This window comes from Mustela nigripes, chromosome 3, assembly GCF_022355385.1.
Source record: "Mustela nigripes isolate SB6536 chromosome 3, MUSNIG.SB6536, whole genome shotgun sequence".
Lineage (NCBI taxonomy): Eukaryota > Metazoa > Chordata > Mammalia > Carnivora > Mustelidae > Mustela > Mustela nigripes.
Window position 1 is genome coordinate 161,073,609 of NC_081559.1, and position 16,341 is coordinate 161,089,949.

General features: G+C 41.6%; 1 protein-coding gene across 1 annotated transcript in view; it reads left to right on the forward strand.

The window, feature by feature from the left end:
* SPAG1 (sperm associated antigen 1) overlaps positions 1 to 9,168 on the forward strand; it is a 69,737-nt gene extending 60,569 nt beyond the window's left edge. The window contains exons 17-18 of the mRNA XM_059394929.1: positions 6,501 to 6,665; positions 7,815 to 9,168. Of these exons, the coding sequence (XP_059250912.1) occupies positions 6,501 to 6,665; positions 7,815 to 8,318 (669 nt within the window). The 3' untranslated portion in view covers positions 8,319 to 9,168. The remainder of the gene's footprint in view (positions 1 to 6,500; positions 6,666 to 7,814) is intronic.
* The last annotated feature ends 7,173 nt before the right edge of the window (positions 9,169 to 16,341 follow it).

A 16,341-nucleotide genomic window follows, 5' to 3' on the forward strand; every position in this document is an offset into this window, starting at 1 on the left:
GAGCCCGATGTGGGACTCGATCCCAGGACCCTGAGATCATGACCTGAGCCGAAGGCAGTGGCTTAACCCACTGAGCCACCCAGGCGCCCCAGTATTTTCATTTCCTTCAGGTAAATACCCCGAGCTGGGATTGCTGGATCAGATGGTAGTTCTATTTTTTGTTTTTTGAGGAGCCTCCATGCTGTTTTCTGTAATAACCACACCAACATAAATTCCCACCAGTGCACAAGGGTTTCCCTTTCTACACATCTTCAGTAATACCCGTTGTTTCTTTTTTGTTGAATTTAGCCATTCTGACAGGTGTGAGGTGATAACTCATTGTGGCTTTGATTTGCAGTTCCCTGATGGTCAGTGATGTTGAGCATCTTTTCATGTACGTGTTGCCCATCTGTGTGTCATCTTTGGAGAAATAATCTGTTCGGTTCCTCTGCTCTTTTACTAACCGGATTCTTTTTTTGATACTGAGTTATAGGAGTTGTTTGTGTATTTTGGATATTAACTACTTATCAGATATGTGATTTGCAAATATTTTCTCCTACTTGGTAGTTTTTTCATTTTGTTGATGGTTTCCTTCACTGTGCAGAAGCTTTTTAGTTTGGTGTGTCCGACTTGTTGATTTTGTTACCTGTGCTTTTGGTGTCAAATCCAAAGCCCAAGACCAGTGTCAAGGAGATTTATTGCCTATGTTTTCTTCTAGGACTTTTATGGTTTTAAGTCTTATGTTCGGATTTAACCCATTTTGTGTTGCTGTTTCTGTACAGTATAAGAGAGTGGTCCAGTTTTCCCAACACCACTTATTGAAGACTGTCCTTTCCCGTGAGAATTCTTGATCCCTTTGTCATAAATTAATTGACCACATATGCATGGGTTTATTTCTGGGCTCTCTATTCTGTTTTATTGTTCTCTGTGTTTGTTTTTATGCTGGTACTCTACTATTTAGGTTACTATAGTTTTTTAATATATCTTGAAACCAGGAATTGTGATGCCTTCGGCTTTGTTCCTTTTCAAGATTGCTTGGCTGTTTGGGGTGTTGCCAAGTTCATATAAGTTTTAGGATTGTTTGTTTTATTTCTGTGAAAACGGCCATTGGAATTTTGAATAGGGATTGCATTGAATCTGTAGATGCTTCATGTAGTATAAACATTTTAACAGTATTAATTTTTCCACTGATGAGCATGAATTGTCTTCCCATTAATTTCTGTCATCTTTGGTTTCTTTCGTCAGTGTCTTACAGTTTTCACTATATATAGTATGTACAAATCTTTCACTTTTTTGGTTAAATTTATTGTGAGATATTTTATTCTTTTTGATAGTTATAAGTAGAATTTTCTTAATTTAGTTTTTGATTTTTGAATAATGTATATATCCCCATGTAGCCACCACTCCAATCAAGGTAAATAACATTCACATCTTTCCAAAAAGTTCCCTGTGCCCATTTTCCTTTATTTCCCTCCTTCTCTGCCCACCCCCAGGTAGCCATTCATCTGGTTTCTATCACTGTAGATTAGTTTTGCTTCTTTTTGGCGGTAACAGTATAATTGTATAGAATGTACTGTATTCTTTGGCTTTTTTTTTTTTTTAACTCAGCATAGCATTTGAGTTATCTATATTCTGTACCTGGAATTGTTTCTTTTTATTACTGAGTTTTATTACTGAATATATCACAGTTTTTTTTTTTACACATATTTACCAGTTAATTACTTCTAGATGTTTCCATTCTGGGGCTGTTAAGAATCAAGGTGCTGTGATTATTCCTGCCCACATTTTTTACGAAGTTGCACATGAACTGGTACAGCGAGAGGCCAGGTGCAGGTGGGACTGGGGATGGGGCGAGATGGTCGGATCATGAAGGGCCCGGGAGGTCTCGCTGTGGTGGACAGGCTTGATGCTGAAGGTGGTGGGAACCCCTGAGGGCCAAGGGGACATGAAGAGTCAGATTGGGCCGCAGCGCCAAAGCTGGATCACCGGGGGCCCAGCAGGGTTACCTGCCTTCATGAAGGAAGGTAACAAATAGATGGGGGAAGAGAGAAGAGTATTAGTTTGCCTGGAACTTCCATAACAAAAAGTACCCCACACATCGTGGCTTAAATGACAGAAATGTGTTTTCTTACGGTTCTTAGAGTTCTTAATTTTAAGATTAAGTTGTCAGCCGGGATGGCTCTTTCTGAGGGCTGTGAGGGAAGGACGCATTCTTGGCCCCTGTCTTTGGCTTGTGGATGGCTGTCTCCTCCCCGGGTCTTCACTTTGCCGTCTCTCTGTACACGTCTGTCTGCCAGCTTCCTCTTCTAGTAAGGACACTGGTCCTGCTGGATTAGGGTCCACCCTGACGACCTGATGGTAACTTGATTACTTGATTACTTCTTCAAAGAATCTGTCTCTTCAGAATGTGGTGCATTCTGAAGTGCTGTGGGTGAAGCCTCCCAGCAGAAGAATTTTCAGGGGGACACAGGTTAGCCCGTAGCAGGAAGTGAGGGGCTAATTCAAAGGTGTTTAACGGTAAACACCTGAGAATAACATGTCCCGGGGAAGGAGCAAAGTGGGTAGCTCCCTGCTTCCTGGCTTGGGGATTGAGGGGTGCAGTGCAATAATGGGGGTGTTCAGGAGGAGGGAGAGGGATAGTTCAGTTTAACCTTACCGAGTTTGAGAGAATTCTTTCAGTTCCATGCCCATCACTCATCACTGACAGGGAAATATCTAAAAATATCTTCTACAAAACCTGGGTTTTGCTGCGAGAGGACAGCCCTTTTTCTACGTAATACAGCCAATGAGTCCAAGCTGTGCACATCCAGGGCCCAGACTTTTCTGTTTTCTAGATCCTAGATCCACTGAGGTGGTGCTCCAGCTGCCCTCGCGCTGCAGGAACACGCCGGGCGGGGGGGGGGGGGGGAGGGGGGGGGGGGCCCCGGCGTGTTCTCAGGGATGTTGTAAAGGACACAGATCCAGAGCCGAGTGAACTCACGTAATCGGGTCGGGAACACACGTAATCGGATCCTGAGCACGGGAGCCTCCGTCCGCGCGAGGCTGGCGGCACCACGTTCCCTGCGCGTGGGGGCCTTTACTGTCTACCCAGCAGGCCCTTGGCTCCCCTTGTGACCTGACCCCTGCGCCCCCCCCCCCCCCGACCTTCTGTTAGCAACACGCTCCTTCCTAAACCTCAAGTAAAGGTTTCTTTGCTGGTGTGTGGCACCCTGAAGTAAGAGAGGCTGCTTCAAAATTTCCTCCGCTTTTTCGGAGTTGTGTGGATTCCAGCCGGTGAGGGTAGATCTGCGACTCTTGGGTGTGTCCAGACTGAAAGCAGGTTTCCCTCATGCTGGCTGCCTGGTTCTTGGAGCATGTTGCCCTGACGTAAAGGCAGAAGGCGTACTTAATGAAAGTACCTATTTGGCATGAATTCTAGAAATTGTATTATGCAGAAAGATAATCCCAAATTGGAGTAATCCTATCCCACTAGGTTCTGAGGCTGGCAGTTGGTTTTTCTGGTTTAAGTTTTTGTAGCTTCATTTATATATCCTGTCATTGGAGTTATGTGCCAAGCAAATACAATTTCAGGATCCTCAAAGGCGACAGCTGCCTATAAAATGCGTCAGGACTCACAGCCGGATCCGCTTCATGTGGCTGTCGGGAGGAGGCTCCCAGTGTCCTGCCGCTAGTTCCCAGCCCAGCACCCGCTTTCTTAGGTCTTTTGTTCTCTAGATGACTTTAACTGTGTGCAACTTTGAAAATCATAGGGCTTTCACTTAAAATCTTTTTTTTTCTTCCAAATTTTTGTATCAATTCCAGTTATCATACAGTGCACTAGTCGTTTCCGGTAGAGAATTCGGGGACTCAGCACTCATCCCAACAGGCGCCCCTCCCCCGCCCCACCTCCCCTCCCGGATGGAGCAGTTCTCTGTAGAAGAGTCTGTTTCTTGGTTCGCCCCTTCTTTCTCCCCATGTTCATTTGTTTTGTTTCGTAAGCTTCACGTGTGAGTCAAGTCCGGTGGTATTTGTCTCAGACTTTCTTGCTCGAGTGCCGCTCCTGTGCTGGCTGTGGCTCGCAGTGGTGAAGAGCCCGTAGGGAATTTGCACCCATTAACTGGGCTGTGCTGTAAGGCCCAGACTAGCAGACGGTAATGGAATTGTTACTACAGTTGAAGCACACCTATTAATAGTATATATTTACAGGGGCACCTGGGTGGCTCAGTGGGTTGGGCCTCTGCCTTCAGCCAAGGTCGTGATCCCAGGGTCCTGGGATCGAGCCCCGCGTCGGGCTCTCTGTTCAGCAGGGAGCCTGCTTCCCCTCCTCTCTCTGCCCGCCTCTCCGGCTACTTGTGATCTCTGTCTGTCAAATAAATAAATAAAATCTTAAAAAAAAAGTATATATTTACATAAACATGTGGGATTATACTTTTTTTCTTTAAGGCCTAATGAGGTAATTAGTGACTTCAACTTTTCCTTCTTTTTGCTGGAGTCACACTTGCTCTGTGTAGGCTCTGCTCTTCCCTCTGCCGCACGCTGTGTCTCTCCAGCGCTTGTGTTCCCTGACAAGTGTAGCAAAAGGAGACTCCTTCCCCATCATTAGGATCCATGGAAAACCTTGGCTTTCTTAATTGCATTAGTGCTAGTCCATACTTTATTCGTTTACGTTTTAAAAAACTGTTTCTCTTCCTAAGACAGAAGCTTCCACGGGGCCGTAGCTGCCTGACCGTTCTTGGGATCTGGCAGAGGGACTCCGCACTCTTCTCTCTCGTTCTCTCTTTACATTTACTTGCCCCTGTTGCAACTCTTAGCAAAGTGTCATTTCATGTTTTCTTAAGTCTCTTCCGGACAGATCGCTCTTTTGGCACAGATTTTTTTTAAATACAAAACAAAAATGTAAGTTGAAGTCCCCTGTGATGTGGGACTTCTTCCATTTCCAAGGCCATAGTGTACAAATCTGTTTCCAGGCTTCTCACTGGGATTCCACAGCTGTGTTCTCATTCGCTTGGTGGGCATTGCTGCCGTGATCGTCCCAAGGATTCTCTGTGCCTCAGTTTCCTTATCTTTAAAAATGGGGATAGCAGGGGCGCCTGGGTGGCTCAGTGGGTTAAGCCTCTGCCTTCGGCTCAGGTCATGATCCCAGGGTTCGGGGATCGAACCCCGCACCGGGCTCTCTGCTCAGCAGGGAGACTGCTTCCCCCTCTCTCTCTCTCCCTCTCTGCCTGCCTCTCTGCCTACTTGTGATTTCGCTGTCTGTCAAATAAATAAATAAAATCTTTTTTAAAAATGGGGATAGCAGTTAGCATGTATAGGGCTATTGGGGGTAAACTAATACTAAATGCAGAGAATGGGAAGAGTGCAGAGTTACTACGACCGTAGCTTGCCCCGTTGCCCCTCCTCCTTGCCTTCCAGTTTGGTTCCTGGGATGAACACTTGGGCTGGACATACAGTGTCATTGTTTTTCTGTAGTCGGTTCCAGCTGCACTGTTGTGGCACAGAGGTATGTGGTTTGTGACTAATAGAATGTGATGGACTACGGTTTGTAAATAATTTACCTTTTTTACTGAACGAGAGCAGATCTACATTTATCTGTTTAAACAGGTCACTTTTGCTCTTGTGTCCTGCTGGGTGGAGGGGGGGAGGGATGCGGCCTGATGGCCAGCGCCCCAGGAACGCCCCATAAGCACTCGCTGCCTCGGCCTCCAGTGCGTGTTCTTGATCAGTGGGTCGTAAATACTTAGGGAGGCTACACATCACTGAATTCTTTGCCTCCTTACAGAATTAATTTTGGTTTAATCAAAACATTGTTCTAGTCTCTAATTCTTAAATGGCTTGTCACATCAGACTGTGATTTTGTGGTATCTCTCTCTATACCAGATTCTTTGCTATGTTTTGTTAAGCTCAGATCTCCTTTTCTTTTCCGTCAGCCTTCCCAATGTGTTGTCTGACTCTCTGGAAGAACAAATGTTGCTGCCAGCCGCTGGAATGGCATACGACTTTGAAGGGTTTGACACAAGTGCAGAGTATTATGTGACAAGTGACATCTGGGCAGCCTTTACATAGGTTTAAAGTTTTCCTTATTAATTCATTTATCCTTGGTACAAGCCTTGTGAAAACCAGAGTAGATAAGCTTTTGTTATCCTTAAAGATGAGAAAACAGAAACTCAAAAGATGAAGTAGGATTTTGTTCCCGTTTCATAATTAGTAGTTGCTAACCTGAGGGTCTTCATTCTTCCACTCACTGCACTCAGCAGCAACACATGCCTCTTGTATACCAAGGACTGTGAAGGCTGTGGTGACCCCAAATTGAACTTGAGTCTTCCAGCTCCAGATTCTGTGCTCGCTCTTCTCTGGAGGATGTTCTGTGTTACGGGTGTTAATATTTTAGTTCAAGACTACTGTGTGGGCCTGACGTCATCCTCCGGCTACTAAAGGGAACCCCTGCACACGTTCTGTGCTACTCAGCTTAATCATTCTCACTCCCACTTGAGCTCATCTGTGCTTCATAATGAAAATGGTTTTCTCTGCCTTCCTCTTTTCAGGATTATCAGAAAAGTTTAAATGATCTCAATAAAGTTCTTCTACTAGATTCAAGTATTATTGAGGCAAAGATGGAACTGGAAGAAGTAACCAGATTCCTTAACATTAAGGACAATACAACATCATTCAGCAAAGAAAAGGAGAGAAGGAAAATTGAGATTCAAGAGGTATTTGATAATCTTTGAAAGTACTCTTCGGGGGATTTTATATTGGATTCTAAACTCAGATTCCTAGGAGTTCAGCAAAAAATGTCCTCAGTTTTGTTTTTATTCTAATCTCCAATGAAGAAATTTTAACCAGTTACAGAGACAGAATTTTCCGTTGCCATAATTAGCCATTGTATTTCCCAGCTTGGGTCCACGGAGGGTATTGGGATTCTGCATTACTGCAGTTCCTCCTTTCTCTGCCTTCCCCCCTACTCTGGCCTACAGTTTGTGTGGTTTTCCACCCGGATTGCTCTGGGGACCTGTCGCCATTGAACTTTGCTTCAGGGTAGACCTGGAGAATCCTGATAGGACTGAAATCCTGAAAATTTCAGTGGCCTTGCCATACACAATAGGGATTTTTAGATTGATTTAGGCCTTGTTAGCACTCAGAAACAGGACTGGCCTCATCAGACTCAGTTTCTTGTGCTCTAGATTTTTGCTTTGCCTTTGTTGAAGAATGTCAGCTCATGGGGCACCTGGGTGACTCAGTGGGTTAAGTGTCTGCCTCTTGATTTTGGCTCAGGTCATGATCTCAGGATTGTGAGATCAAGCCCTGCGTCAGCCTCTGAGCCATCGTGGAGTCTGGCTTAGGATTCTCTCTCCCTCTGCTGCTCTCTCCTCCCTGCCATGGGTGTGCGCACGCGCACGCTCCACCCAAAAAAAGCCAGTTCCTGAATTCTTGTGTATTCACGAATGCTGATATCATCCCATTTATCACCTTATATTTCCATTATAGAGTAAAAGCCAAAAAGTGAGAGAAACCAGAAATCTTGTCCCTCTAAGGAGGAAAGAAAAAAGTCTCATGTTCATGTCTCTGTTAAATGTAAGAAAATAATTAAGCGTAAAATTTATCATGAAAAAGATAAAGTTGTTATGGGTCTTCTTTCATGGAAAACTATAAAAAAAATTCAAAATACTTTCATGAATGGATATTTAAAACGTTTTCCTAAAATGAGTAGATTTTACTATTATAAATTACACACTTTTCACTTAGAATTTGACTAAAATATAGCTTACTAGTGTTTTCCACTCCTTCCCATTTTAATAATTGTATCTTGGGATGTGTGCAGTGGCTGTTATGTCACGGTTTCATTTTTTTCCTTCATGAAGGTGAGCGAAGGCCAGGAAGAGGAGCCTGGAAGGACCTCGGAGGAGCTCTCCACTGACTGCCCTGTCTCTGAGAACGGGGACACAACCAGTGGGCCACCAGAATTCTATGAAAAACTACCCATCACCAAGCCTAACAACGCCTATGAGTTTGGTCAGGTTATAAATGCTATCAGTATGCGGAACGATAAAGAAGCCTGTGCACACCTTTTAACCCTCACTGAACCGAAAGATTTGCCAGTGTTGTTGAGTAACAAACTTGAAGGGGATACATTCCTCCTCCTTATTCAGTCTCTGAAAAATAATCTTATTGGTAAAGATCCCTCATTGGTGTATCAGCATCTTTTATATCTGAGTAAAGCAGAGAGGTTCAAGATGATGTTGACACTAATTAGCAAGGGCCAAAAGGAGCAAATTGAACAGCTCTTTGATGACCTCTCAGGCACACCTAACAAGCATTTTACTTTAGAAGATGTACAGGCCCTAAAAAGGAACTATGAGCTTTAAGTCAAGACTGTTGTTAGATTTCTTCCATGCATGTATGTGTTCCAGTAATGCTAGTGGGATGGTATTGTAATAGAGTTGCATGGATGAAACCTGGTTTAGAAAAGATCCTTTGATCTGGAGTATAAAGTATTTTACTTATTTTTATACATAGAACATGTATATTCTACAATATGCTTTTTATCAGTTGTAAATATTTTCTTACGTACCAAGACCTAACATCTTTATATTTAACAATTATATTTGGAACTTGTTTAAAGTACATTTTAATTTGTAGTACACATTTTCTTTTAATTACTCTCGTTGAAAATTTGAGTTGAATTACATTTCTTTGGACTATGAAGGATTCCTCTAAAGTGTGATAGAAATGTATTTCTTTAAAAATCATTAACAGTGATTATTATATTACCTTTATTTCCTGCTATGATACATATATATATAAATCCCTTTTGTACTAGTTGTATATTACAGTAAGCTAGAGTAAATGCAACACTTAAGTCTTATAATAAATGATTAATAGTGATTATTAATTTAAGAGCTTTAAGAGGAACTTATTTTTTAACATGGAAACATTCAGAACAAAAATTGGCAAAAATTTCTACTACTTTTTACTAGATTTTAAATTAAATATCTTGCTTATGTAAATAACAAAATCACTACTGTATAAAAGCAGACTAAGCCTGCATTTTGTCCCCTCCACATTTTCCTCCAAGTTTAAATGTCCCTTTTCCTCCTCCTTTAAGCATGACCGTATTTATTCCCTTGAAGTGAAGAGATCTTATCATATTGAAAATTCCTTTGTTAACTTGGTCAAAGTAAAGGCATTTCTTAAAATAAAACATTCAGGTCTGTATCAATGTACTGTCCTTTATTCCTGTAGTTGTTAGAGTCAGTTCTCTTTTCATATTCAGTATCAGATCTTTCAGAATTACAGAATTTTTAAGAATCACTGTGGGTAAATGATAATTTTCAAGCTCTGGCATTTTTCTTTTTAACTGTTCTTTGTTCATTAATGAAAATCTGTGACTCTAGTCTTCAAGCAAAGCAAAGTTTTAGTAAACTTCAGAGACCTTAAAAGGAAACCTTCTCTTTTGTCCACAGTTACATACCCAGCACCTAGCTGCACAAGCCGTCTGGCGGTGGCAGACCTCTCCTTCAGAGGAGGTGCAAAGCAGTGAGTGCCTGTTGTGGGTCATGGCGGGAGAAATCCCATTTGTCTCCAGCAGCAGCCAGGGTACTGCAGTGGGACCGCCATGACTGTGAGGGGAAGGGAAGGGAAGGGAAGGAAGCAGATAAAATATCAAAGGGCATTAAAAGAACGCAGTTGCTGCGGACTGCTTCAAGACTTCAGCAGGAAGTCAGCCCATATACCTCTGGAAGTATCCCACTCAAGGATCTCCCAACCACATTGCCCCACCGGGTCCACAGGCACCCCGCAGCCCTAAGTGCTAAACTCACAGCAGCTCCCACTATGTGGCTGGGTGCCCGTGCATGCTCCTGATGGGGCAGTGGGAACAGGTGTGCTGATCAGAGTGTTCTCAGAAAAAGGGACCAGGGTCTGTGGGCAAGGGAGGAATCACCAACTGGAGCCTTGGAGCTATAGCGCCACCTTCCGGAAAATAGGTGTCGAGCAGCCAGCCTGGTGAGTTATAAGAAAAGATAAAGTTTTAAGAATTCTGCCACTAGAGGGAGCAAGAAGAGTGGAGTGGCTGAAAAGTGAAGGTAGCAGGGCCTGGGAGCAGCACTCCTGTCAGAAGGTAATCAGTAAAGGATCTGGAGCCGGCGGCTACTTGAAATGGGAGAACAGCAATGCAAATCCACAAACACGAAAATCAAAACTTTCACCCCCAAAAGATCTCAATAATTCAATTCATCTTAAAGACACACAATATTGCGAATCTAGCTGATGAAGAATTCGGAATAACTGTTTTGAAGGACACAACTAGTTACTAAGAAAAAAATGATATTAGGAAGGAAAATACATACAATTAGGAAGGGAACTACATACAATAATACATACTTCTGTAAAAAATGATTTTAGAGAATGTGCATAAGCAGGGGTGAGGGAGCAGAGGGCAGGGCAAAGCCGACTCCTCACTGACAAGGGAGCCCAAAGCAGGGCTTGATCCCAGGACCCTGAGATCATGACCCAAGTTGAAACCAAGAGTCAGATGCTCAACTGACTCAGCCACCCAGGCGTCCCAAACAAAATGATTTATCAGAGAGAGAAAAAACATAACTAAATTCTGGAGTTGAATTCAGTGAATGAAATGAATACATTAGCCTCTGCAGTAGAATAGAGCAGGTGGAAGACAGAATAAATGACTTAGCAGATAGGAATTTTGAAAGAATCCACGATCCAGAAGACAAGAAGGCGGCAGAAATTTAAAAAAAAAAAAAAAAACTGAAAGCTCTCCTAAATCTGGAGAAAGAATTGAACATCCAAATTCACAAAGTTTGTAGATCACCCTATTACCTCAATGTGGAAATACCTTCTCCCAGACAGGTTACAAGGAAACTACCGAAAATCAGGATCCTAAAGGCAGCTGGGGGTAAAAAGAGTGTAATTTACAAAGGAACCCCCGTGAAGCTATCAGCAGATTTCTCAGCAAAAAAAGGCCCTACAGGCCAGGAGAGAGTGGAATGACATATTCAAAGTATCAAAAAACAAACTGCCAGCCAGAGTTATAAAGGCTTGCCCAACAGACAAAAGCTGTGGGAATTTATCACCACGAGGTCTGCCTCGCAAGAAATGCTGAAAGGAGTTTTTCAAGCTGAAATGAAAAGATGCTAATCAGTGACATGAAAACATCTTTACACTGGTAAAGGTGAAAAATAAATTTAGAAAACTCCAATTCTATAATAGAATAGTATATTAGCCACTTAACTATATAGTATAAAGGTTAAAGGAAGAGTATTAAAAAGAACTTACCACTATAATTTGCTAACAGGACACAATATAAAAAGATGAATTGTAATAAAAATATAGGAGTAAAAGAGTAGAGCTTTTATAGGCAAATGAAGATAAGCTATCAGCATAAAATGGACTATTCCATGTATGAAATGTTTTATGTAAGCCTCATGTTAACCACAAAGCAAAAATCTAGATTCACAGGAGATTAAAAAGGGGAAACATAAACATGGTGTATACCCACCATGGAAAATCACAAAGGTGAAACAAACAGGAAGGAAAAAGGAAGGGGTGGGGTAGGGGGAGGAAGGACCTGGGAAAAGGAACGGAAATACAGAACAATCAGAGCAATCAGTAAGATGGAAATTTTAAGTTGTTGTAAATCCCTACATATCAATAATTACTCTAAATGTAAACTGAGTTCACCAATCAAAAGGCAGAGAGTGGCTGGATAGAAAAAGACAACTATATGCTCCCCACAAGAGACTTCAGCTCTAAGAACACACACAGGCTCCAAGTAAAGGGAAAGAAGAAATTACATGCACTTGAAAACCAGAAGAGCAGGGATAGCCATACTCAACATCAAACAAAACAAACTTTAAGCCAAAACTGTTAAGCCTTCAGACATAATGAAGATCAGTACAGCAAAAAGGTATGTATGCATTCAACACTAGAGCACCTAAACAGAAGCAAATATTAACAAACCTGAACAGAGGAACAGACCACTGAATAATAGCAGAGGACTTTTATACTTACAGCAATGGAGAAGTCATCCAGACAGAAAATCAGTAAGGAAATGTTTGAACTGAACCATACTTTGGACCAAATGGACCGAACATACAGAACATTCCATCCAATACCAACAATATATTATTCTCAGGAACACAAGGAACTTTCTCCAGGATAGATTATATGATAGGACACAAAACAAGTCTTAAGCAAATTTAAGAAGAGTGAAATCATACCAAACATCTTTTCTGACCACGATGGTATGAAACTACAACAAGCAGAAAGCTGTAAAAATCTATAAATATGTGAAAATTCAACACTTCTGAACAACCAGTGGGTCAAAGAAGAAATTAAAAGGGAAATAAAATTTATCAAACCTATGCAAGAGCAGTTCTGAGAGGGAGGTTTATAGTGGTTAAATGCATATATTAAAGGTTAGATCTCAAACAGTCTGACATTATACCTAAAGAACTATAGAAAGAACAAACTAAGCTCAAAGTTAGTAGAAGGAAGGAAATAAAACAGAGCAAAAATAGAGACCAGAAAAAAAAAATAGAAAAGATCAACAAAACTTTTTTCAAAAATAAGTGAATTGATAAGACTTCACTAGACTAAGACTCAAATTGAGAAATGAAAAAGGAGACATTATGGAAATAAGGATTGTAAGCGCCTACACCATGAATAGTTACATGCGAACAAATTAGGTACCTTTGAAGAAATCGATGAATTCCTAGAAACAGAACTCACCAAGACAATCAGGAAGAAACACAAAATCTGAACAGACCAGTAAGAGACTGAATCAAAAACTTTCTAAGACAGAAAACTTCAGGACCAGATGGTTTACTGGCAGATTCTACCAAAGAGTGAAGAGTTAACAATTCTCAAACTCTCAAAAAATTGAGGAGGGAACACTTCCAGGCTGATTCTATGAGGCAGCATTACCTGGCTATCAAAGCCAGATAAGGACCTACAATAAAACTAAAGACTCATAACTCTGATAAATATAGATATAACGTACTCAACAGTGAAAAATCAAAAGCTTTCCTCTAAGATAAGGAACAAGACAAAGATGCCCACTCTCATCACCTTAATACAATTGTTGGAGATCTTAGCTAGGACAGTTGGGCAAAACAAAGAAAAGGCATCCAATTGAATAGGAAGAAGTAAAACTTTTTTTTTTTAAGATTTTATTTATTTATTTGACAGAGAGAGATCACAAGCAGGCAGAGAGGCAGTCAGAGAGAGAGGAGGAAGCAGGCTCCCCGCTGAGCAGAGAGCCTGATGCGGGACTCGATCCCAGGACCCTGAGATCATGACCTGAGCCGAAGGCAGCGGCTTAACCCACTGAGCCACCCAGGCACCCCAGAAGTAAAACATTTTTTAAAAAATTTTATTTATTTGAGAGAGTTTGAGCATGAGTGGGTGAGAGGCAAAGGGACAACGGACTCCCTGCTGAGCAGGGAACCTGATGTGGGCCTCAATCCTGGGACTTCTGGATCATGACCTGAGCTGAAGGCAGACGGACCCAGGCCCCAGCTGTGCTAGTACATAGTTTTATACAAGAAATATAAAGTGGATTAAAATCTGTTAAATAGGGACGCCTGGGTGGTTCAGTTGGTTAAGCAGCTGCCTTCGGCTCGGGTCATGATCCAAGCGTCTTGGGATCGAGTCCCACATCGGGCTCCTTGCTCCACGGGGAGTCTGCTTCTCCCTCTGACTCTGCCTTCCACTCTGTCTGCCTGTGCTCGCTCTCGCTCTCCCTCTGAAAAATAAATAAATAAAATCTTTAAAAAAAAATCTGTTAAATAAATGTAAAAATATATAAACAGTTCATACTACTCGATAACAAAAACCAATCTGATTAAAAGAATGGGCAGAGGAACTAGACCTTTTCCCAAAGACGACCTCAAAATGGCCCACAGGTACATGAAAAGATGCTCAACATCACTAATCAGGGAACTGCAAATCAAAACCACAATGAGATGCCACCTCACACCTATTAGAATGGCTCTCACCAAGAAGACAACAAATCAGCACCGGTGAAGATGTGGAGAAAAGGGAGCCCTTGTACACTGGTGGGAATGTAAATTAGTGCAGCCACTATGGAAAACAGTATGGAGGCGCCTCAAAAAACCTAAAAATAGAACTACCACATGATCCAGCAATTCCACTTGTGGGTATATATCCCAAGGAAATGAAAACAGGTTATGGAAGAGATATACGCAATCTCATGTTTATTGCAGCATTATTCACAATAGCCAAGAAACAGAAACAGCTTCAGTATGCCTGTCAGCTGATGAATGGATAAAAAAGACATCACACACACACACACACACACACTGCAATATTTTCAATCATAAGGAAATCTGCCATTTGTGACATGGATAGACCTCGAGGACAGCTAAGTGACATAAGTCAAAGAGAGACAAATACTGTATAATATCACTTATATGTGGAACCTTAAAGCCAAACTCCTAAAAATAGTAAAATAATAGTTACCAGGGGGCTGCAGGTTGGGAGGATAGAAGAAATGTTTAAGTGTACAAACTAGCAACTAGTAGATAAGCTAAGTCCTAGAGATCTAATGCATGGCTTAATGGTTATAGATAACAAGGCATTATAAACATCAAGCTTGCTAAGAGATTGATCTTAATTACTCCTACCACAAAAAAATAGGTGATGAAGATGCTACCTAGCACAAAATTGGCAATCACAATATCACAATAAGTGTACCAAACCAGGATGTACATGTTACATTTACACAATATGTCAAATACATTTCAATTAAACAACTGAGAGTGGTTTTGACTGCACAGTTTATCATACGCTGTGTAATTTAATCCTTATAACAACACTGTTATAGATGAGGAAACCATGGCACAGAAAAGATAGAGAAAACTTAAATCCTGATTACAAATATTACATGTGGTTGATCAGATTCAAACCTGGGCAATCTGTCTTTGATCATGTCTTTGATCAGCCACCTCAGTGGCTCAGTGGGTTAAATGTCTGCTGTTGGCTCAGGTCATGACCCTGGGGTCGTGGGATTAAGTCCCACATTGGGCTTCTGGTTCAGTGGGGAGTCTGCTTCTCCCTCTCCTTCTACTCCAACCCCCAGCTCATGCTTTCTTGCAAGTAAATAAATAATATCAATAAAATAAATAAATAAATATAATCCAGTTCAAATGTCACCTCCTAGAGGCTCTTCCTTACCTGCCTTGGCTGAGTTAAGTGATCTTCATTTTCTCAAAGTGCTGTGTGCACAGCTCTATCATAGCTCTAACCACTGTTTTGGTTTTTTTTGTGTGTGTGTGTTTGTTTTGTTTTAAGATTATTTATTTGAGAGAGAGAGAGAGTGGGAGTAAGGGGAGGAGAAGAGGGAGAGGGACAAGCAGACTCTGTGTCAAATGTGGAACCTGACATGGGCTCAATCCCATGACCCCAAGATCATGACCCGAACTGAAATTAAGAGCTGAACACTCAACTGACCGAGCCACCCAGGCACCCCCACTGTTTTGGTATTTTGAGTTGATTTGTCTGTGACAGAAAATGTCTGGTTTAGTTCTGTTCCCCATGTCGCTCAGCAAAATGGCACAATAGAGATTTAATACCTCCTCAATGAATGAGTAAGAATTACTGGGGTGCCTGAGTGTACAATTAGTTAAGCATCTTGACTTTGGCTTAGGTCATGATCCCAAGGTCCTGGGATGGAGCCTTGAGTCGGACTCCCCACTCAGCAGGGAGTCTGCTTGTCTTTCTCCCTTTGCCCCTCCCCAGCTCGTGCTCTGTCTTTCAAATACAATCTTTTAAAAAAAGCATTACTAACATATTTTTGGGTGCATATATTAAAATACTTCAATAGAATGAGCACTTATTTAACCTAATAGGTTGCTATAAATCATGCATCCAGAAGTAGCCAAGTCTCAAAGAAAGTAATTCTATACTGAGTCAGGGTGATTTATCATTAAAGTTTGACCTTATGCCTTAGGGACCTAATAAGGAAATTTCTAGACATAAGAATGAAAGACAAAATATTAAAACAGAAAAAGGGGGGAAAGCCCAAAGCCTTTCAAATGAAAAGCAAACATGGCAATATTTACTAGATGTATAACACCTGGGGAAATCTACGAATCCTGGGCTTAAGTTTGCATATTTTTAAATGATAAATATCCCCTGGGATGATAGCATTTTGTTGTGATACAACATATGAAAATGCCTCCTAAGCTATATACAGTATTTCTGGTTCATGGACACTATGAAAACTTCCCGTGTATAGAACATCTCCTAACTACGGCCCATCAGTTAATGTCCAGTCTCTGTAGCTGTTACATCATCGCACAGTCCACTGCCATGGGAGTGCCACTAGCTGTGAGCACTCTCAGCTCT